This window comes from Chamaea fasciata, unplaced genomic scaffold, assembly GCF_029207755.1.
Source record: "Chamaea fasciata isolate MVZ Bird 193981 ecotype frontalis unplaced genomic scaffold, bChaFas1.0.hap1 SCAF_12, whole genome shotgun sequence".
In the NCBI taxonomy this organism is placed as follows: domain Eukaryota; kingdom Metazoa; phylum Chordata; class Aves; order Passeriformes; family Sylviidae; genus Chamaea; species Chamaea fasciata.
The window spans coordinates 15,353,432-15,375,450 of record NW_027094097.1 but is presented as its reverse complement, the minus strand read 5'-3'; the positions used below and the strand labels follow the sequence as shown (position 1 = coordinate 15,375,450).

Genomic DNA, 22,019 nt, shown 5'->3' with positions numbered 1-22,019 from the left:
ATATTGGGAAGGAATTGTTCCCTGCGAGGGGGTGAGGCCCTGGCACAGGGTGCCCAGAGAAGCTGTGGCTGCCCCTGGATCCCTGGCAGTGTCCAAGGCCAGGCTGGATGGGGTTTGGAGAAACCTGGGACAGTGGAAGGTGTCCCTGCCCATGGCAGAGGGTGGGACTGGATGAGCTTTAAGGTCCCTTCCCACCCACCCATTCCAGGATTCCAGGACAGCAGATGGATCATTCTGCAGCTCCTGTAGCCCAGGATTGATGGAGCAGGGGAGGTGTTTGCAGCCCATCTGTGCTGGATCCCAGCAGCAGCGTCCAGGGAGCTCCCCCAGAGCCGGCTCCGCTGGGTTTCCCTGCTGTGGAAATGTGGGAGAGGCTGTTCCTGCAGCCCAGGGCTGGCCTGGCTCACAGCACACGTGGTGTCCCCAGGGCTCCCAGCACACACCAGCAACGGGACTGGGACTGCTGGAGTGCAGCACAGACCATTTATTGTTCTGCTTTTCCAAAAGAACAAACATTTCATTTCACGCGTTCCTTTGGCTCTCGAGTCATTCTGCAGAGTGCTCTGAATTTTCCAGCCGGGGCTGCACATTTTAAACCAGAGGAACAGATTTAGAAAACAGCATTAATTGTTCTGAAAGCCTGCAGAGCCCTCTGTGCAGAGGTGCCTCCAGCACAGCTCCCTCTGTGTCTGCTCCTCTGCAGGAATAGCTGGTGTCTCACTGCCATCTGTTGTCAGCTCCGTGGAAAAAAAACCTGCTCCAGCCGTTTTTTGGTATTTTTTTTTCCCCTGGGGTTGAGCGTTTCTTTTCCGTAGGAATTGGAATTCCAAGAAAACATAAATACTTGAAGGGTGAAGATCAGCAAAACGAAAAGGCAAGAGGCCAGTGTCGAACTGGCCTTTAATAGGGGACAGCAGGAATGTCCCATGGATGGACAGAGCTCAGAGAGGGAAGGACAGACAATGAGCACTAAAGATTCCTGGAGGCAGAATGGGAATTGTTATCTGCCCTTCCCATGACCACAATCCCAAATTTTAAATGGCAAAACATCAATTAAATTAAAAATGTTCATTTACCCAAATTCCTTCCTCCATTAATCCCTCTGGAAGCTGAGGCTGCCAATGGATCTCCTTGCTGGTGTCGTTTTTCTGTTCTACACATTCAGGTAGCTCAAGAAACGTGGAAACAAGGAAAACAAATAGTTTTGGTGTGCCGTGGAAGAGGTGTCTCAGGAATGCTTCCTGCTCCATCTGCCCATGGATTCATCCATCAAAACTCTCATTAAAATACCAGCATTCTTATCTCTCTCACACCCTTGGCCTTCTGCTGCCTTTTGCTTCTTCAGGAAAGTGCCTGGATATTGCAGTGCTGAGAATGGGAACCCCCCTGGAATCCCAGGAAAACTGGGGGTGTCACCAAAGCCTCCTGTGCTACAGGAAAGAGAGGGGGGGTCACCAGCATCCCAGCAAACTGGGAGAGGCCAGGAGGACTGGTGTGTCCCAGAAGAGGGAATCATCTGCTGCACAGGATTTGTGGCCTTTCCCAGAGCTTTTATTTGTGCAGTGTTTGGAGTGGGGAAGTTTATGAGCCCAGAGGCTTGGGCTGCAAGAGGAGTTTCATTTTTCAAGCAGCACATAAAAGTGTCTTTGTGAGGATCATAAAGAGCTGGTTGGGCTGAGAGCTTAGCAGATATTTGGTGTGAATCATCTTTTTGTCTGTTTCTGCTTGTTTTTAACAGAATTGGTCCCCTCCAGGCTGTGAGAAGCTTGGGAAGTGCCTGAAAGCACCAGAGTCTGATCCTAAGAAATGCTCTTGGCCTCACTGATGGCTGCATCCCTGCAGAGCTACCCAGAGGCAGCTGGACATCCACTTTCCAATGCTTGCTCCTGTTGGCACTCCTGTTTACACAGGAAGGGTGTGATGTGTGCATGATATCATCACTTGCTTTTCCAAAAGGGCCAGTGTTTATATTCCTCGTGCTCAGGGTTTAGCCTCTACTCTTCTCTTCTCCCAGTTCTTTCCCTAAATGGTAACTCCAGTGAGGATTGGTTGAGCTGTAAAAGCTCTCTGGACAGCCACAACTCTGCCATCAGCTCCAAAATGCCAGGGGGATCACTCCTGCTCCTTCCACCCATCCTTGCTCACTGGGGTGCCCCAACAGGAGCCATGGGACAGGTCAGGAAACTCGGAGCTGCCAGAGAGCCCTGCCCAAACTGCCCATGTTTTGTTTGCCTGTAACTTGTTGTTTTAACATTTGATTTCCATTGTGAACTCTGGACATCAGCTTGTTTTTCCTTTCTCCCGAAATTTGTGAGTTCTGGGTGCAAACAAGGGATCCCTCCTGTTCACAGCTGAAGGGTTTGGATCCAGGGAGAATGCCCTGAACTCCTTCCATGTGTAGCTGCCAACATTCCGTAGGTTATGGTTTAAGGAAAGGTGAGGATTGTGTTCAGGTAAGTGTTGGACTGGGGTTACAGCCCCTGCCAGTGCATGAAGGAGCTCCAGGAGAGCTGGGGAGGGACTTTGGAAAAGGGCCTGGGGAGCCAGGACACAGGGAATGCCTTCCCACTGCCAGAGGGCAGGGTTAGATGGGATACTGGGAAGCAATTTTTCCTTGTAGGAGTGGCACAGGTGCCCAGAGAAGCTGTGGCTGCCCCTGGATCCCTGGAAGTGTCCAAGGCCAGCTTGGACAGGGCTTGGAGCAGCCTGGGATAGTGGAAGTGGGATTGCACTGGATGAGCTTTCAGGTCTTTTCCAACCCAGACCATTCCAGGATTCTGTTGCCTAATTGTTGGTGCAGGACATTTGTGGGGAGCTGGGGCTCAGATGTTCATTTCGGGGCTTTCCTTAATTTCCAAAAATCTGGGTCCAAAGCTGGTCCAGGTCACACTTCCCATCTCGTGCTCTGGGCCCAGCCAAGTGCAGGCTCAGAAATGCCCCTTTTGCATCAGCCCTTTACCCCTGACCCCATTTCCAGCACGCACTCTCCGAGGAATTCTTGTGCAAACTTTCCCCAGCCTGGGTGTAGCTCTCCTTTAGCCAGAGTTCCTGGGGGCCACGGAGCCTTTGCTCAATTCCACAGGGCAGACCCCTGCTCTGCCTTGGAGCCCGTTCCACGCCCTTCCCTGTCTCCAACAAACCTGTCTGGAGCAAAACCAGGCTCCTCTGGGCCTTGAGGGCAGAGCTGGAGGGAGCCCTGAGCATGTTGGGGTTCAGACTGAAAGAGGGACAGTTCAGGTTGGATATAAGGAAGGAATTGTTCCCTGGGAGGGTGGGGAGGCCCTGGCACACGGTGCCCAGAGAAGCTTGGAGCACCCTGGGATAGTGGAAGGTGTCCCTGCCCATGGCAGGGGGTGGGACTGGATGAGCTTTTAGATCCCTTCCCACCCAAACCATTCCATGATTGTCCACTTGTCCCACCAACAGCTCTGCTTCCACCCCTCCAGTGTTTTCCACAGTACACCTGCCCTCTCTGTGTGATGTTGTGCTGCCATAGGAAAATCCAGGTGCTCTGTACCTGGAAACAGCTCAAATTCCTTCCCAAGCTAAGCTTGAGAGCTCTGCTTCCGTGCCAACTTCTGGGCTCCCGCCGGCTCCGGGCTCTCAGCTGCTTGTGCCTGCCCTCCTGTAATCCCGAACACTCCCATTCTCCCCATTCCCATGGTTTATGGACCTGTAATCCCCTCCACACTAATTCCTGGTGTGTGTCTCATGAAGCTGGATAATCCCATAAAACTGAAATAACAACAGCACTTGAGTCAGCTCTTGCTGTTCCACCTCTCAGAAATCTCAGCCAGCATTTCAGGGATCCCTGCACATCTGCAAGTGGCATTTGTTTATAGCCCACATTTCTTAGGATGTTCCTAATTGTCCTTCGAGTACATCATGGCATTTCCAGCTCATTTATAACATCCCTCCTTGTTTAGACACGGCTCAAGGCTTGGCAGATCTGGCCAGCAGCGCCCTCAGGGGTGAGGTGAGGGCTGGGAGCAGTTACGGGTCTGTCAGCACAGGGGAACAGATAAAACCAGGAACTCCCCGTTTGCTGGGGCTGCTCCACCTCTGCTTTAGGGCTTCTCCACATCCAGAGAAGGGAACAGAGCTGGGAAGGGGCTGGAGAATCCTGAGGGAGCTGGGGAAGGGGCTCAGCCTGGAGAAAAGGAGGCTCAGGAGGAACCTCCTGGCTCTGCACAACTCCCTGACAGTGAGGGGGGGGTCAGGCTCTGCTCCCAGGGCACAGGGACAGGAGGAGAAGTGTGCCGGGGGAGGGTTAGATTGAATACCAGGGAATTTTATTCATGGAAAGGCTGAAAAGCATTGGCACAGGGCAGTGGTGATATCCCCATCCCTGGAAGTGCTGGAAACCACGTGGATGTGGCATTGAGGTGACCGTGGAGGTGGTGCTGGGCTGAGGGTTGGACTCGATGATCTCAAAGGTCTTTTCCAACCTCAGTGACTTTGATTCCACAGTTCTGTCACCTGGGACTGTCAGAGCCCTGCATTCACTGTAAAACTCCCACCAGAGGAGGGAGTCCATGGTGCAACTCCCTGGCAATCCTGTCAGCCCTCAAATCCTTGTGAGGTAACAACACTCCGGGGGGTTTTGTGCTGCTTAGGAAGATTTCCCCCAGGACCAGAGCTGGACCCTGGCCTGGCCACACTCCTCAGTCCCCAGAATTTGCTCTGGACACCTCCTCCCTGTCCCCTGCCTGCTGCTTCCTCCTTTTCTCTTTCACAGCTGCACTTTGGAAGATCCTGGAACTTTGCTTTGCCTGGAACTCAACTTTGCCCCTGGAACTTGCTCTGAGCAGGCACGGGGTTTGTCCCCCCTCCCAGCACAGCAAACCCTCATTCCTCCCTGGAATAATTTCAGGACACAGATCCTGGAGGGAGACTTTGCACTTGAAAGCAAGTAAGTGAAGCCATGGAGTGTCTGTTTAGAATAAAAGGGCACGAAGCAGATAATAAATAATCAGGGTTTAATGTGACAAAGCTTCTGCTTTAAATTTAAATAGGAATAGTTGTTTTACAGCTGGATAGTAGGAGGAACCTTAAATGAGTGCCTTTCCTAAAAATGTACAGATTTAAAAGTTGTGAGGTGAAGAACTAATGAGGAAAAATAAATTAATTTATCAGCAACGCAGTCTGTGATTTCACCTGTAAGCCAAGGGAGTAACCCCTTGCTTTGGGGCACTCTCCCAGGTTTGCCTCCTGATCATGGGACTGATTTGGGTTCAAAATACCTTGGTTTGTTTTCCTGGAATTATTTTTACCATGGATCAATCTCTGAGCCCACATGGTGCAGTTCAGAGGCTGGGGGGAACCAGGGCCAGCACAGGGGTGGGGATGGTGCCTGCAGCCCCCACTGCCCACTCAGGGCACAAAGTGGCCACACGTGCCCTTGAAAACCATCCTGAGCTGCTGGCCTGAAGCTTCCCAGTTTGGGAACTGGGGCAGAAGTGGGGCTGGAGGGATTTCCTGCCCACTCAGGGACCTGCAGCAGCCAAACTGCTCTGGTGGTGGCTTCTGTTCTCAAGCTCAGAGACAGAAATGCCGAAGGAATGCCCGAGTTTAGGGCTGTGATGTTCCTTTCTTTATGTTTATTATGCTGAACACTAAAAGCTTCATATCTTCCTGGCCTAAGAGTCCAAAGAATTTCTTTCTTGCCTTTAATTTCCAATTAGCTGAGCCTCTCAAGCCTCCCAGCTCTGCCCCTGAGGCTCTGTTATCATCCCACCCTCCGTGCAGAGAAGCTTCCGAAATGGATGGAACTAATAATCGTGGAAAAAAACTCCGTCTGCATTTCCAGGCTCTGCCTGCAAAAGTGGAGCCTTGATTTCAAATCCTGCAGCGACAAATGGATTATTTCGGTGGCAAATTGGTCCCTGGGGACCAACAATTTGGGGAGCTGAGGGCTGGAACTGGGAAGCAGCAGATCAATTCCCAACACTCAGAGCCGAGGTTAATGCCCTGCAAAGTGCCCTGAGTGCAGCAGTGAAGGAGAACACGGCTCTGCCTGTCCGAGGGGAGCCTCAGGAATGTGGGGTCAAAGGGAAAATGGGGGAGTTTGGAACAAGGGAAGTCCCATGGGTTTGTCGGTTAAACCTGGGCTGGTTTTGGGCAGTGACAGCAGGACTGATTATCTCTAAGAAGGAGGTTGTGGGACTTGGGACAGTAGTAGAAGTGGCAGTTCCTATACCTGTCACCTCCAGCCCTTCCCAAGCATCCCAAAATTCCAGGTTTTACATAAAGGATCTCCTCAGAGTTGGACACTCTTATTTTCCCCAGTGACAACAGCTTTGAAACAACCACATGAAAGAATTCCAGCAGCTGAAGGAGGACCTGTGGAAGGTGAGAACTGAATGAAGTTTGTGGGGCAGGAAGGTTTGGGGTGCTGGGAGGTGATTTTTGGCAGCAGAGTCCCCAGCAGCCTCTGGAGCACAGCCAGCAGAGAAATCCCTCCCCAGGGATCCTGCTCTTGTCCTCAGCACTGGGAAACTTTACAAACTAAACACACTTTTTATTCTCTCAAGAGTTCTTTTGCTTGTTCAGCTTCCAAATAACTGTTCTGCAGTTAGAATGGCCTGTTTTCCATCTCTCCTAGCAGTTAGAATACTTGGAAATCGACTTTTCCTTTTGTTTTCTGGTAGCATTGGATGTTTTTCTATGTTATCAGGAGGCAGCACTGTGGTGCCCCTTGAATTAAACTGTCAGAGGGTTTAATTTTTTTAAGAACAGCTGTAAGGGAAGAACTGAAATCCCATTTTTGGGTTCTTTTTTCCTTTGGAAAATGGCTATTTTAAACACCAAGGCTCCATTTGCCTGTTTTCTTTATATCCCCTTCCACCGTTTAAAGTTTTGTTGTTGCTTGAAGTCTAGTTGGGATTATATAAATCCTAAATAAAGGTGGATCCGTAGCCAGAAGCTTGTGGTCTTTTAGGAGGGAGAAAAAACCTCTGCCTTCCAGCTTTTGAGAGAGGCAATCTGGCAGCTCTCCGGGCCTTTGTCCCTCTTGGAGTCACTTAACACCCTCTGGGTGACGGGGAGGTTGGTAGCACAATTCCCAGCTGAAAGGGAGGGCAGATAAAAGCCAGCAGCGAGGAATGCGAGCCAAATCCATTAGTTCTGGATCAGACACAAAATCCAGGCCGGCCAGGGCAGAGAGAGGAGTTTTGTGTCTTCTCCAAGGGCCTGATCCAACCTGCTGCAGCAGGCAGGAGGTGCTGCCTTGGGCTCCGAGGGAGGCAGAGCTGGATCACGACACTTTTCCTTCTTTTAGGGGGACAAAATCAGCTCTGAGGCTTCTATCCCGAGCCCAGGGCTCTGGCTGGAGAGCTGCATTCTTCTGGTGTTGAAATAAGATATTTCAAATTTGGGTTTGTTTGGTTTTTTTTTTTTTTTTTTTTTTTTTGTTTGGTTGTTTTTTGTTTTTTTTTTTAAAGGGTTTAAAGTGCATGAGTTTCCTCAGCTGAGATTGAAACGAAACATTCCAGTGGATTTGCAGGGAAATTTTTTTGTGCTCGTTTTCCCTCGTGGAAGGGGGATGTTGAAATTCGGGGCATTTGGTTCCACTTCACACTGAAGTGTTAAAATCCTGAACGGAACACAAACTTCCAGGCTCAGCACAGCTCTTTAATTGCTTGGTTAAGCTGATTAAAGTTAGTTCCCAAGCTTTTATACTCCCAGTCTCTGTGCTCCCTGGCTAATAACACTTCTATCAGGATCTCAAAGCACTTCTAAATCGCTGGTGACCTCGGGTGTCCAGAAAAGAGGCAAAGCCAGAGTCTCCTGGGGGAATCCAGATTCCAGGTGGTGATTCCTTTGCCAGGCACGGATCAGCCCTGAACCTCTCCGAGCCACGAGCGGATGCGGAGTCACCTCCCGGGTGATATTCCAGAGCCCTTTGACATCACATTTGGAAAGGGGTCCTAGGAAAGTTCTCTGCAGATGGAAATTGCAGTAGGAGTCAGCGGTGTTGTTTGAATGGTGGAACAATCACAGGGAAAACTGATTTCCTTGGGGTCTTCCAGTGCCAGTAGGTGCAGCTGGAATCCTTGGAGATGGGGGATAAATCAGGAGTTCAGACAGGAATCTCAGGAATGTTGTCTTTTAACCAAGATTTCTGGCAGCTGGGTCACTGCAAGTCCAATTTGGTGTGACCTTTGTGCCCTTCCCGGCAGAACTGATGGAGACAGACTGATCCCACATCCGAGGAGGAGACATCCCTGGCTGTGGGGTGGAGCAGTGGGGGCACTCAGCTCCACCGAAGCTGGTGAAGGTTTGTTAAGGCTTGGTTGGGATGAGGGGCCTGGGAACCTCACTCAGCCTCCAGGAAAATGTGGTGGAGTCTCCTGCAGCAAGGGTGGGATGGTGGGGGGGGTCACAAACGTGACAGGGGTGACACAGACCCCCTGTTCCAGCCCCTCTGTTAGTGAGAGGCAGAAGCAGAGCTGCCTCGCAGGCTGAAAAGATCCTTTTTTTCCAGGAAATAAACTCCTGCTTATTTATTTCCACGAGTAGGCAGATAAATTCCATCAGCAATTCCATCTGCCAGGAAGAAGAGGAGTTGCTGGAACAGCTCATTGTCCAGTGCTGTGCTTGTAAGGTCACAAGAGAAACCCGTCCAGCTCATCCCAGGGAGCGAGAGCTGCACAGCCCTGGTTCCACTGGAAGGCTGCGTCCTCCCTCTGTGTTTGCTTCCCTGGAACAGCTGCCCAGGAGGATTCTTCTGGTGCCAAAGAGATAATCTGTGTTCAGGGAAAATCTTACTTTGTGAGGGAATGGTTGTGAAGGGAGCACAGGCTGTCTCTGGCAGGAGAGGGAGTTAACCTTAACAGGAGTTGGGATTGTTCAGCCTGGGGAAAAGGAGGCTCCAGGGTGACCTTAGGGCTCTTTCCAGTGCCTGAAGGGGTTCTGAGAGAGCTGGAGAGGGACTCTGGACAAGGGCCAGGGTAAGGGGGAATGGCTTCCCCAGAGGGCAGGCTTAGGTGAGATATTAGGGAGAAATTCCTCCCTGAGAGGGTGGGGAGGCCCTGGCACAGGGTGCCCAGAGCAGCTGTGGCTGCCCCATCTCTGGAAGTGTCCAAGGTCAGGCTGGACAGGGCTTGGAGCACCCTGGAATAGTGGAAGGTGTCCCTGCCCATGGCAGGGGCTCTCCAGAGGGTGTGGGTGAAGTTTTCCTGGTCACAGCTCTCAGCAACAAACACTGAGCTCAGCCAGGGCTGTTACAGGCTCAAACTGCTTCTGCTTTCCACAGCGAGCCGTGCCTGGCTTTGGAGCAGATCCAAGGTGTTATTTGCTAATGGAAGAGGAGATCTGAACTCATTTGGTGGATTTTGCATGGCCAAACAACGTTCACCACTGGGAGATGGGAGCTGTGGGAGCTCCCTGACCTGCCCAGGACTCGGTGACACCAGGAGCTGTTGGTCCAGGACCCGGGGCTGTGTTACTGTCCCTCGTGGGTCTCACCCCAGCCAACGGGTTTAACAAAGACACATACGACTCCAGGAGTTCACACGAGGTGATGAGGGATGGAAAAGCAGGAAATAGCGAAGTCCTGAGGAGCTTTGCTGTCTGCGGAAGGCTGGGCAGGGTGAGGGGGTGGAAATGGAACCCCCAGGCAGGGAGCTCCTTTCTGAGGCTGGGGCCAGGCAGGGAAATCCAGCTCCACATGAAGCAGGTACCCAGGAACTCTTCAGAGGGGAGCCTGGGGCTGCATCCATTGCCGTGCCAGGACTCCGTGCACCGGGAATTGCAGCTCCATGTGCCAAGGGGCCAGGGCTCCATGCACCTGGGAATTGCAGCTCCATGTGCCAAGGTGCCAGGGCTCCATGCACCGGGAATTGCAGCTCCATGTGCCAAGGGGCCAGGGCTCCATGCACCTGGGAATTGCAGCTCCATGTGCCAAGGTGCCAGGGCTCCATGCACCGGGAGTTGCAGCTCCATGTGCCAAGGGGCCAGGGCTCCATGCACCGGGAGTTGCAGCTCCATGTGCCAAGGGGCCAGGGCTCCATGCACCGGGAATTGCAGCTCCATGTGCCAAGGGGCCAGGGCTCCATGCACCGGGAATTGCAGCTCCATGTGCCAAGGGGCCAGGGCTCCATGCACCGGGAATTGCAGCTCCATGCACCAGGGTTGTCAGAGCTCCATGCATGGGGGAATTTGGGCTCCGTGCATGAAGTGTCAGCGCTCCACACACCGGGATATCGATGCCTCATGTCCTGGGGTACCGGACCTTCATGCACTGTGGGGCTGGGGGCTCTGGAATACCTCCATGTCTGGAGTATTAGACCTCCATACACTGGGATACCAGAGCTCCGTGTGCCCGGGGGTCCAACGCTCCATGCTCCAGCATACCAGGGCTCCAAATACCGGCAGGACTGGGGCTCCAATGCCCTGAGATACCGGAGCTCCGTGTGCTGGGGGACGGATGTTCAATGCTCCAGGATACTGGAGCTCCAAACACCGGGGGAACGGAGGCTCCATGCCCTGAGGTATCGGAGCTCTGCGCACCGGGGAGACGGATGCTCAATGCTCCAGGATACCGGAGCTTCACACTCCAAGGTACCGGAGCTCCGAATACCGGGGGACTGGGGCTCCAACGCCCCGAGATACCGGAGCTCCGCGCACCGGGGGACGGATACTCCACACCCTGAGGTACCAGACCCTCACGTCCCAAGGGACGGCCGCTCCATGGCCCAGGTGCCCGCGGCCGCGGCGCCGCCCCGGGGCGGGCAGAGCCGTCCCTGTCCCGCCCCGCCCGGCCGGGCCGGGCCGTGCCGGGGCCGCGGCGGCTGCGCACGGCGGGGCCGCCATGAGCGAGGAGAGGCTGCGCAGGGTCCGCGACCGCGTCCGGCCCTTCCCGGACTTCCCGGAGCCCGGCGTGCTGTTCCGGTGCGGCCGGGATGGGCACCGGGGTGGGCGCGGGACGGGAACGGGGCCGGGAACAGGACGGAGATGGGGGCGAGGATGGCGACGGGGACAGGCATGGACCGGGGCCAGGGACAGGGATGGCATCGGGGTGGGATCCAGGACCGAGACTGGAGGTAGAAGTGGGGTTGGAACCAGGACAGGGATGGGAATGGGGCCGAGGATGGCACCGGGGCTGGAACTGGGGCTAGGATCGGGGCTGGAGCCCGGCCGGGGGCTCGCTGCCCGCTCCTGTCCCCGCCGCCCGTCCCAGCCCCTGGCAGGAGCCTTCCCTGCCTTCCCTGCTTTCCGGAGCAGGTCCCTCACTCTCTGCCCTCCCTCACTGCAGCGACATCAGCCCCTTGCTGAAGGATCCTGTGGCCTTCAGGACTCTGATTGATCTTCTGGAGGATCATGTGAGGGCATCTTTCCCTAAAATCGACTTCATTGCGGGTGAGTGTTGGTTGAAGGTCCCCGAGGCCAGGGCAGAGCAGCGTGTCCCGGGTGGGATGTGTGGGGTGACCCTTCGGGAATGTTGTAGCCCTTGGACACGAAAATCACCTGAACATTGGCCTTTGTCCTGTTAAACATAAACACCAGAACAGTTTATCCCCTTCACCTCCTCCTGTGATTCCCTGAAATACTGGTTTGGGATGTGGCAGGTGCCCTCTGACATTTCAGTGCCAGTTGCACAATTCATTGTTAAAAAGGAGGGTGCACACCAAGCCTGCTGTGCCTGCAGTGTCCCGCAGTGTCCCCAGGGCAGGCAGACCCTGTCCCAGCTGGTTTTCCTCAGGGAGCCTTTTCCAGGCCAGCACAAACGGCCTTGGTGGCCAGAAACCTGGCAAAGTGCTGAGCAAGGCTCTGCTTGAGCTGGGACACAGCCCAGGGGTCAAGGAGCGCAGACCAAACCTGGCCCAGGTGTTTTGTGATAAGTGAAATCTGCGCAGAGGTACAGAGTTCCTGCTCCTGTGGCCAGACTGATACCGGGGCCCTGCGGGGTTTATCTTGGAGGAAAAGGGTCACAGGGGAGGGAAATGGGCTCTTGGGGCCCAGCAGCAGCACATCTGGGTGAGAACAGGAGTGTGGGCTGTGTTTTCTACCCTCAGAAGGGACTTGAAGAGCAAATTGCTTTTAGAGATCCCCTGAATGGGAGGATAAAACAGGGGGTCATGCCAAGACCCTCCCGCTGTGAAATGGCTCCGGTCTGAGTGATGGGACAGGAGGAAAAGGCCTCAAGTTGCACCTGGGGGAATTTAGGTTGGATATGGGGGAAAATGAATTCACGGAGGGGGTGATCAGGTATCAGAACAGGCTGCCCAGGGCACTCGTGGGGTCACCATCCCAAAAAATACGTGGTTGTAGCACTTGGGGACATCGCTGTGCTGGGAAATGGTTGGACTTGATGGTTTTGGAGGCCTTTTCCATGGTGAATGATTAATTCCCTGATTCCTGCTGTTCCCCCCAGGCCTGGACTCCCGTGGGTTCCTCATCGGGCCACCCCTGGCACAGAGGTTGGGCATCGGCTTCGTGCCCGTGCGGAAAAAGGGGAAACTCCCCGGGCCCACCGAGTCCGTCTCCTACAGCCTGGAATATGGCAAGGTGAGGCCCGGCAGGAGCAGGGGCTCAGCCTGGGGGGGCCAGGGGTGCTAAAACCCGTGGGGAGGGGGTCCCAGACTGGGTTCTGATGCCGTGGATGATCTGGCACGGCACAGCCCCCGAGCCACGGTCGCTCTGTTTGGTGCTGTGCCCAGCAGCAAATTCTGATCCTTCTGAGGGGGTTGGTGCTCTGACTTGGTGCTAAATGGCTTTCTTTGGCTTGAATTCAGGGGCATGACCACGGAGAGTGTTCCCCACTCTGGCAGTAAGTGCTGTAAGTCAGAGCCTTCCTGCATGGCTTCCCAGCATCCCGTAACCCCGCGGCTGCTCCCGGGACTCGGCCTCAATTCCGTGCTACCCCCGCCAGGAACTAACAGCAGCAGAACCCCCAAAGCCAGGCCTAAGCCACGAGGATTGGTTGGGCCAACCGAGCTCGTGTGACACATCCAAACAGGTGCCAGTTTGGATCTGGCTCTAGGCAGAGCTCCCCAGTGCGTGGCAGGAGATTTTCCTCACTGGAGAAGTGCTCTGGGATAAGATTCCACCACAAGTCACACGCTGAAAGTTCAGGATCTTGGCCTGCCAGAGGGTTGGCCCAGCAATCCCCTCCCTGCTCTGTGTTTCTGTGGCGCTCCCCTGTAGCTGGAATTTGTGGGGATTTTGGGGTTTTAGGTGCTGAGTGTTTAGGCTGATGTCGCTGAGGACTTGTCTGTGTTCCAGCATGAGCCAGCAGCTGCTGAGGGGTTTCTCTCCAAGGCCAGACTAAACCAAAGCTGCTCTTGGCTCCCTGCAGGCTGAACTGGAGGTCCAGAGCGATGCTGTGGAACCAGGACAGAAGGTGGTGATCGTGGATGACCTGCTGGCAACCGGAGGTGAGGGCAGCACATGTGTGACCGACGTACAGCTGTGTCCATTGGATAAATCCCATCCACTCCCACCCCTGCCATGGGCTCTAAGCCCCATCCAGCCTGGCTTTGGACACTTCCAGGGGCGTCCACTCCTCTCTGCTATCCACAGCCTGTTGGCAGCAGCAGGGGTGGCTGTGGGGCTGGGAGCTGCCCCTGCAGTGAGGGTGTTTCTGCTCCCCTCACAGGTACCATGTGTGCTGCCTGCGAGCTGCTGAAGAGGCTGAAGGCTGAAATCCTGGAGTGCCTGGTTATCATAGAGTTAAAGGGCCTGAAAGGGTCAGAGAAGCTCAATTCCATCCCTTTCTACTCCCTGCTGCAGTACGACTGAGGAGGAGCAGGGAGAAGGGAGCACTGGGAACAAATCTGGGGCTTTATTTCGTGACTCTGGGTGTCACGAGGGGGTGGGCAAGGGGGTTAAACACAGCTTTTGAGCATGGCCAGATGCTCTTCAGTCCTAAATTTCCCAAGCACTGTGTTGAGTGTAATGATCCCTTTTGGAGTTCATCCTTTTGGCAAGAAGGAACAGGCTGATGGATTGGGAGGATGGAGACCAAGTTTCACTGAATCTGTGGTTTTTAGACCAAAGTGACAAGATTGCTGCTGAGACAGGAGGGCTCTGACAAGGCACCAGCATTCCCTGAGCTGGGCCTGTCAGCCTCCAAGGAACCTGCTAAAAAATTCCCAAAGAAACACAGGAGATGGGCAAAAAGCAGTTATTTCTGTGAGGGACAAAGCCTGCTGTATTTGACCTCAGGGGATGGTCTGGATGCTCTGTGCTGTCGCTCCCACCAGAACAAGTTGCTCTTGCACCAGGGCTGTGCTTGTTGAGGAGAAAGAAGTGCCTGCTGTGTCCTTAAATCAGGATGGTGCTGGTGTGGATGAGCTCAGACAGTGTTTTCCTTCCCTGCAGACCACAGGCACCTTTTGTTCAGCACCAATTCCCCATCTCCTGCACTACATCCCCCACCCTGTGCTGCTGCTGCTTTTCCCTCTGCTGGGCTGCTCTGAGCCATCAGGCTGCTGCCACTTCAGAGCCTGCCCTTGGTGGGAGTTTGGTGCCAGGTGAGGCTGCCAGGTGAGGAAAGGTGCTGCGGTGGTCTCAGGTGTGTGATGGGTGATGGGGGGTTGGAGATGCTCCCTGCAGCACGGTTCAGTTTGGTCACAGCTCAATCCCCGTGTGCCAAAACTTCCCAAAGCCTGAAAACATCAGGGACTGTGTCCCTGGCCCAGCAGGGACTGGGCTCACGGGTAAAATAAATATTGACGTGTTTTTATGTTTCCTAAACCGTCTCAGAGCTGTTCTTGCAGTGGCTGGAGCTGTCAGTGACCCTTGGGAGTGTCTCCCTGCAGCCCCAGGTGGGCAGTGGAGCAAGGCTGTGGGGTGAGCTCTCCCTTATCCCCCAAATGCTTGGAATTGTTTCCCAGGGAGTTTTCAGGTACTTTTTCTTTACTTTGCATCAACCTCTGGCTGGAGGGGCTCAGGTCAGCTCAGCTCCCCTTCCCCACCCAGCCCTTCCACTTGGAAGGATGATTCCAGCTGTTTTCATCCCCGTTTCCTGAGAAGCCAATTCAGTGCTGCTCAGTTTGCACAATTCCCCGGGGAGCAGCAGGGCATTTGGGGAGCCAGGGGAGGCAGCACCTCACAGGCTTGGCACCAGGAGAGTCCCTGCTGTGGGGGAGAAGGGAAAATCAATTCCACCCCAAAGAGCCATGGAAAGCAGCTGCGTGCCGGGGAAGCAGTGTCAGCCCCGCCAGTGCCAGCAGGTGACATCAGGGAACGTGGGGACGGTGCCTGGGGCCTGGCTGGGCTGCCAGCAGCCCCTGATGTCATTTGCTTGGAGACACGAGGCTGGGCAGGGGCGGCTTCCAGGTGGGAGAAGGGTTTTTATCCCGAAGAGCAGAACGGGAGCTCGCAGCGAGCTCTCCTGGGATGAGTGTGGCTGCCAGGCTGCTTATTCCAGCTCCTTTCCAATCCTGCTCCACTCCAGCTGCTGAAATCCAGCTCCTTTTCACCACAGTGAGGTCCCTGAGCATGCTGAGAGCCCAGCCTGCCCCAGGAGTCCCCCCAAGCTCACACCCAGCCCCTGGGCTGGGTTTAATCCCTTCTCCTCCCTAGGGACTGGGCACAGCAGTGCTGGCCAGCTGGGCTGCACAGGCAAGCACGGGCCTGGAGGAGGAGGAAGAGGAGGAGGAAGGCCTCTTGCTCCCTTGGGAGGTGCTGTGGGATCTCAGATGCTGCCAGACCCCAGCCCAGCACTTAAAGGGGAGGAATCTGCCCAGGACCAGCATGGGATAAAAGGATGAGGGAGTCACCTTTCCCAGCAGGTCCCAGCTCCAGGCAGCGCAGCCCAGCCCAGCCCGGGGAGCAGTGTGAGGTGGGTGTGAGGTGTGTGTGTTGTGGCCCTGGGCAGCTCCCACCCCTCCCCTGTGCCCACACGGCCCCAGCCCAGGCGTGGTGCCAGCCCGGCACCTCTGCAGCCATCCTCACCCTCTTTGTCCCTCTTCCCAAGCCACTTCAGCCGAGTGGCCTGGGGATTTCCCCTGGGAACAAACCAACCCTGGACCCCTGTCAGCCCTGCCTGCCCCTGTCCCTGCAGCAGCTGCTCCCCCGGCCCCATTTACAAAAGCTGCATTCAGCTCCCTGCAAACCCACGCTCACTTTTTCCAGTGAGTCTTTTCTCCAGGAGCTGGATGAGGACCCAGCCCTTCCCGGCGCCAATTGCCATGGAGAACCACGAGACAGGCAGCGAGGAAGAGCACTGGGTTAACACAAGTCAACTATATTTAAAACATTTAATACAAATATGTTTTGACAAGTCCTGCAGTTGTTTCCAGCGAGGACTGGAAGATGCGTTTTCCCTCCCTTAAAAACAGAACGAGGCCCGAAGCTCCAAAAACATCAGTCTGTGACTTTTTCTCTCGCTCCTTCCTGCTTATCAACCTTCCCAGCCTGCCCTGTGCTGCCTCAACCCCCCAGGACCCAGTTAATGGAAGAAACCTCCAAAATCGAACCTTCAGGAGAACATGGGAAAAGAGAGGAAAAGTTTCCTCAAGTTAAGGTCGCTTTCATCATCACCCCAGGACTCAAGGACTAGGGGACCTACAATCCTCACGGATCCCACTACAGGAATTAGTTAAATTAAGGCATTTTTGCCCTTCCTCAGCCACCCCTGAGGACGAGCCTCCCTCCAGCCCATCCCAGAACCAAGAGCGCTGTCGGGATTTGCTACATTTCCAGGAGATTGCACAGAAAAGAAAACCTCAACCCTTGGTGGGGCTCAGAGGGCTCCGGCCTCCTTGGCCGCCTTGTTGAGCCTCTCGATGACGAGGCCCAGGTCCTTCCCCTTGTCCAGCTTGACGTAGGTGTCGGTCCTGAGGGCGTGGATGCCCACCCAGTCTGGCAGCAGCTCCGCCAGGAGCCGCACGTGTTTCTCCATCTCACCTGCGGCAAGGAGCACCGGGGTCAGCGCCGGGGGTCAGCGCCCGCCTCCCTCCTCCCAGAGATTCCCCCCCTGGAATTCCTACCAGGCGCCGCCAGCTCGGGGCAGCTGTCGGCCAGGCGGGCGCAGAGCAGCTCCATGGCCAGCGCCGGCTTCTTCTCGGCCACGAAGAGGCCGCGCAGGACGCGCGCCATGGCCGGCAGCCGCGCCAGCCGCGCCGCCCGCTCCTCCTGCGCCGCGTCCCGCGTCAGCAGCGCCTGCAGCCGCCGCGCCTCCTTCGCACGGACCTGCGGGACACCGCGCCCGGGTGAGCACCCCCAGCCCCTCCGGAGGGCACAGGGAGCAGCCCCCAGCCCCGCGTTCGGGCCAGGATGGGGTGACTCACGCGGTCCAGCAGCTCCTGGGACACCCCTTTGAGCGCGCCGGAGGTGCTGGCAGGGGTGGTTGGGGTTTTGGAAGGCGGCGTCGGTTCCCCCGCACCGGCTTCGGCCGTTCTTAGGGCCAGGTTGGCAAGAGCTTTTTCCATCTGCTCATGTGGAAGAGGGAGGAGGAGTTGGGTTACAGTTCAGGCTGGAGGAAGGAGAAGTTTCCCCTCTGCCGCCCCCGCCGTCACCCGGCAGCCCAGGGATCCCAGCCCAGTGATCCTGATCCATCCTGCCTGCACCGAGGAGTCTGGGGTGCTTCATGAAATCATGCAATGGTCTGGGTGGGAAGGGACCTGAAAGCTCTTGTCACTTGCAGCCCCCTGCCCTGGGCAGGGACACCTTTCACTGTCCTAGGCCGCTCCAAGCCCCATCCAGCCTGGCCTTCGACACTGCCAGGGACCCAGGGGCGGCCACAGCTTCTCTGGGCACCCTGTGCCAGGGCCTGCCCACCCTCTCAGGGAGGAATTCCTTCCCAATATCCCACCTAATCCTGCCCTCTGGCAATGGGAAACCACTCACACCTTCCCAGAGGTGGCACAGACAGAGCCAACCCCTGGCCCTGCCTCACCTTGGGGCTCAGCATCCCCCGGGCCGTGCTCAGCACCTCCTGGGCTGTGCTCAGCCTGTCCTCCTGCGGTGGCCGTGGCAGCTCCGCAGGGCTGATGTCGGGCACCTCGTCCACGTTGAAGCGGGGATGCCACCGGGTCAGCTTCTCCTCTGGCACCACCATGGGAGGGCTGAGGGCAGCCAGGAATGCCTGGAGAGGGGTGAGAGCTGTGTCATGGCACCAGGAATGGAGAGGCAGCCCCAGCCCTGCGCTCCCAGCACAGCTTGGTGACACAGGGAGCGAATTCAGAGCCCATCTCCAAGAGGAACCTCCATGTCCTTCAGCCTGGATGGCACCAGTGACAATCCCAGAGCCCAGAGCAGGGGGTGCCAGGTGCCACTCACCTTGTGGTGCTCCCTGACAATGTTCACCAGGTTGCGGTGGAATTCCCTCCGGCGCTCCAGCAGCCGCGACGCCGACAGGTGCGGGCGCCCATCCACCTTCTCCTCTGCAAGGAGGGACACGAGTGTCACCCGCAGCACCCCAGAGGGGCACAAACCACGGGAGCCTCGGGAAGTGTGGGAGCAGAGCCCTGCCATGGAGCTGAGTCGCTGCCAGTCACTGCCTGGACATTCTCCCGCTTGTCCCAAACCCATTTCCCACTTCCAACATGCTCAGGGGGCTCAATTTAACGGACCAAGCAGAGAACATCCCTATGGATTCAGGGATCACCCAGCACTGAGCGTACCCCAGCTCTCAGCCACCCCAAAACTGCCCATACCTTCCTCCAGCAGCGGCTCCAGCGTGAGCTGATACTCAGACTTCTTCCCATCGCTGCCGAAGGTGGGGACGTTCTTCTCCTGGCGCAGCCGGTACGAGCTGGGATACACGGCCTTGATCTGCCCCAGGTGCCGCTCCTCGAACTGCCTGTGACAGCATCAGAGAGCTTGGGGACCCTCAGAGCCACCAGCCCCAAGAGCTTCAGCTGGGACCCCAAAACGGGCCGCTGGGACCCCAAAATGGGCCGCTGGGACCCCAAAACGGGCCACCCACCGCTGCCAACACACCTGCGCATCATGTCCTGCACGCTCCGCTTGACCTTGGCAAAAGTGACGGTCTCGGCGCGGTTGAAGAGCATCCCGGTGATGGTGTCCACGCTGCGGAACATCTCCGCCAGCACCCGGAACTTGTAGGGCAGCGTCAGCCCCGGAGGCACATCCTGGGCCAGGGTGTGGAAGCGCTGGTATGCCGGAGGCTTCTCGCTGCGGGGAAGGACAGGACAGCGCTCAGGGTCCTGCTGCTGGCAGTGCCCACCTCCCACCCCGTCCCAAACCCCTTCTCTGAGCAGGCACTGCGGTCACGTCACCTGAAGACATCGGTGTGATGATGCTCAGAGCCCTCACACCCCTCAGACCCCCACAAAACCACTTCAGGGCTGTGGCAGCTCCTGGAACGTCCCTCAAACCCCTCCTGCAGCTGCTCCTCACCTGTTCTCTCCCTCAGGAGCTGCCACCCCGGTGTCCCCGGCCGGCTGTGCCCCCGCCGTGGCTCCGCTGGCCGCTCTCCTCTGCTGGACGCGCAGCTCCAGCTGCCGCAGGCGCTGCAGGCGGCTCCGCAGCTCACTGCCGGTCCCGCCGGGGACAGGGGGCACCTGGCCCGGCACCTTCATCCTCTGCAGCCGGCCCCGCAGCTCGGCCACGTCCTCCTGGGCAGGAAGGGGACATGGGGTCAGAGCGGGACACGCAGCACCGAACCCACCCGCGCTGGGAGCTGAGCCAGGATCGGCCCGTACCCGCTGCAGGCGCCGGGATGTCCCCGGGGCGGCTGGGCCGGGCTCTGTCCCCGGGTCCTGCCCGCGGCTGGGGGAGCTGCTGGTGGCCGAGGGGGACACGGCCGGGTCCCGTGAGAGCGGTGTTGGGGGTCGAGGAGTGGCCAGAGGTGAGGAGCTGGTGACCTGCAAGAGAGAGGAGAGTTAGGGAATGTCCGGGGAATCCACCCGCCCGGATCCACCCCCTGTGCCCCCCAAAGTCTTGCACTGGGATAGGGAGCCATGGAGGGATCCGCAATAGGGGCGGGGGGCAGAGGGGCTGAAGGGGGCGACTTCTGGGGGTTGTGCCCTTGGGGCAGGGCTAAATCCCCGTGGCGGGGGGGTTGTGCATCAGGAGAAGGAGGGGGCAAGTTCTCGGGGTCCTACACTGGGAAAAGGGGTCGAACACTAGCGGGGCTGTTGTTTCATGGTTCCACACCCATCCATTCGCTCCCGCACGCCCTTCTCCTCCCCCATCCCATTTCAGGGCCGCATCCCTGAGGAAAAGGCGCATCCCCGACCCCACCATCCCCCTACCGCTCCCGGGGACCCCGGCTCCGCATCCCGGGGCAGCTCCAGCCTCTTCCGCGCCGACTTCCCGCTCGGTTCCCCGAGCCGGGCCCGGACCGGCGACTCCGCTTCCATCTCCCGGCGGCTCCGCTTCCTGCCCGCCAGGCCCCGCAGGGCCGGGGAGCCCGCGCGGGCCGGGGTGCGCGGCGAGCCGGGCAGCGGCAGCGAGCGGGCGCTGAGCCCCGCCGGGGAGCCATCCTCCTCCTCCTTCTCCTCCCGGTGCACCGGGGGACCGGCGAGAGCGGCCCTGAGCAGGCGGCCGCCGCTGCGCTTGGCCGGGACTCCGGTGGTCGCTTTTGTCTGGCCGAAGAAGTCGGTGACGCGGAGCTGGGCCATGGCGGCGGTCCCGATCCCGATCCCGATCCCGGTCCCGGTCCCAGGAACACGTGGGGTCGGTCCCGCGCGGTTCTCTCTTGGCGGGATCCCGCGCACGCCGAGGCTCCGCCCACCGAGGGGCGGGAAGCGGTCACGTGACTCTGGTTTGGCGCCACTCGGCTCTTAAAGGGGCCGCGTCTCCCGGAGCGGGGCTGCACGTGGGGTCCGGGACAGCTCCGGGACTAGGGGGACTCCGGCATTGCTGGGTCAGGGACCAGCTAATGCTCCGAGGTGGAAGTTGCCCGCTCCAGCTGGGGCTAGTGGGGTAAAAGCAGGGAATTTCCATCTGGAATTGAGCTGGTGGTCACTCCCTCATCTGCTCTTCCCAGTGCACGCGGGGCCAAGCCCTGACTGGCTTCCGCCGAGAACTCCATGGTGGCATGGAGACCCTCCAGGGTCCAGCGGTGGGAAGGAGGGGCTGCCCAGGCACCTGCAGCATCCCCCTGCCCGCCATTCCCTGCTCCATTCCCTGCCCCTGTGCTGTTGGCAGTGCCTGGAGCTGGGAGACGCCTCTGGCCCATCCCTGCCAGACCAGGCACTCAGGCCGTGCCCGCAGCACTTTATGGAGCCTCACGGGTCTGCCTCATCCCTCGTAAAACCTGAGTGAGGCCGGCAAAGTGCAGCAGGGCCGGATCCAGCCGCAGGGCAGGGCTCTGGGGTGCCATTCCCAGTGCCCATTTGCTTCCACAGCCTTCATTCCCCGTCCAGCTTTCGGGGCTGGGTTGGCAGCTCAAGGCTGGTGTGGGTGCCTGTGCCACCCTTTCCTGGATCCCTGCTGGCTGGGGGTGTTGGCAGAGGTAATTCCTATATCCACATCTCATGGACACCACGGTATTAATGCTGAACCTCATGTCTTTGTAATGGCAAGTGTTTAATTTACAGGAGCAGATCCCTCCGGATCCCAGTGATGAGGATGGATGCAGCTGAGTCCCCGTGATAAGGATGCTCCCACCGGGGGCTGTGCCTGCCAAACCCATGGATACACTCATTTGGGAGCCGTCAGGACCATCCTGGTTGTGGGGTTATGGTGTGGGCAGGGGTGCCTGGATGGGCTGGGCTTGGGTACATTTGGGGTGGGGAGAAGAGGACTTGGAATTCTGGAGGGAGCCCAAAAGAGAGTGGGGAGCAGTCTGGCAGTGTGCCAGCTGGATGCCAGTTTATTAACCGTGTTGGGAAAACAAGTGCAGGGAAGCCAAGGAATGTGGAGAATTCCACGGGCCGATGGTTCCTGTGAGAGGCTGGTGGTTACCAGCACTGCCAGGTGTCACCGGCCACGCTGCCCGTGCCACCAGCTGTGCCTGGGATTCCCACCAGGATTCGGGTTGGGATGAGGGACTGAGCACAGCCCAGCTCCAGATGTGACCCCAGCTCCCACACCTGGGCTCCCAGTCCCATGGGGGTGTGGATCTGCATCTGGCTCTGCAGTGGGCATTGCAGAGA

At 57.4% G+C, this 22,019-nt stretch overlaps 3 protein-coding genes across 3 annotated transcripts in view; 2 read left to right on the top strand and 1 right to left on the bottom strand.

Annotated features, from left to right (window-relative positions):
* The window catches only part of GALNS (galactosamine (N-acetyl)-6-sulfatase), a 39,602-nt gene extending 37,324 nt beyond the window's left edge, over positions 1-2,278 (top strand). The window contains exon 14 of the mRNA XM_066194761.1: positions 1,739-2,278. Coding sequence (XP_066050858.1) covers positions 1,739-1,825 — 87 coding nt within the window. The 3' untranslated portion in view covers positions 1,826-2,278. The remainder of the gene's footprint in view (positions 1-1,738) is intronic.
* An 8,499-nt stretch (positions 2,279-10,777) lies between these two features.
* Positions 10,778-14,700, top strand: APRT (adenine phosphoribosyltransferase). Its single transcript, XM_066194762.1, has 5 exons — positions 10,778-10,893; positions 11,258-11,361; positions 12,377-12,510; positions 13,301-13,379; positions 13,601-14,700. Exons 1-5 carry the CDS (start codon positions 10,814-10,816, stop codon positions 13,741-13,743), a joined length of 540 nt encoding a protein of 179 aa, XP_066050859.1. The 5' UTR covers positions 10,778-10,813; the 3' UTR covers positions 13,744-14,700.
* A 1,483-nt stretch (positions 14,701-16,183) lies between these two features.
* On the bottom strand, positions 16,184-20,638 carry CDT1 (chromatin licensing and DNA replication factor 1). The gene is made up of 10 exons (XM_066194759.1): positions 20,172-20,638; positions 19,620-19,781; positions 19,315-19,532; positions 18,895-19,089; positions 18,609-18,754; positions 18,232-18,335; positions 17,849-18,037; positions 17,241-17,381; positions 16,941-17,142; positions 16,184-16,857 (listed from the first exon to the last, which is right to left on the bottom strand). Exons 1-10 carry the CDS (start codon positions 20,538-20,540, stop codon positions 16,694-16,696), a joined length of 1,890 nt encoding a protein of 629 aa, XP_066050856.1. The 5' UTR covers positions 20,541-20,638; the 3' UTR covers positions 16,184-16,693.
* Positions 20,639-22,019: the final 1,381 nt, after the last annotated feature.

Coding starts and splice junctions, on each gene's coding strand:
- APRT (XM_066194762.1), top strand. CDS start 10,814: ATGAGCGAGGAGAGGCTGCGCAGGGTCCGCGACCGCGTCCGGCCCTTC. Junction 10,894..11,257: donor GAGCCCGGCGTGCTGTTCCG/GTGCGGCCGGGA, acceptor CCCTCACTGCAG/CGACATCAGCCCCTTGCTGA. Junction 12,511..13,300: donor ACAGCCTGGAATATGGCAAG/GTGAGGCCCGGC, acceptor GGCTCCCTGCAG/GCTGAACTGGAGGTCCAGAG.
- CDT1 (XM_066194759.1), bottom strand. CDS start 20,540: ATGGCCCAGCTCCGCGTCACCGACTTCTTCGGCCAGACAAAAGCGACC. Junction 19,533..19,619: donor CATCCCGGCGCCTGCAGCGG/GTACGGGCCGAT, acceptor CTTCCTGCCCAG/GAGGACGTGGCCGAGCTGCG. Junction 19,090..19,314: donor GCTCCTGAGGGAGAGAACAG/GTGAGGAGCAGC, acceptor CCTTCCCCGCAG/CGAGAAGCCTCCGGCATACC.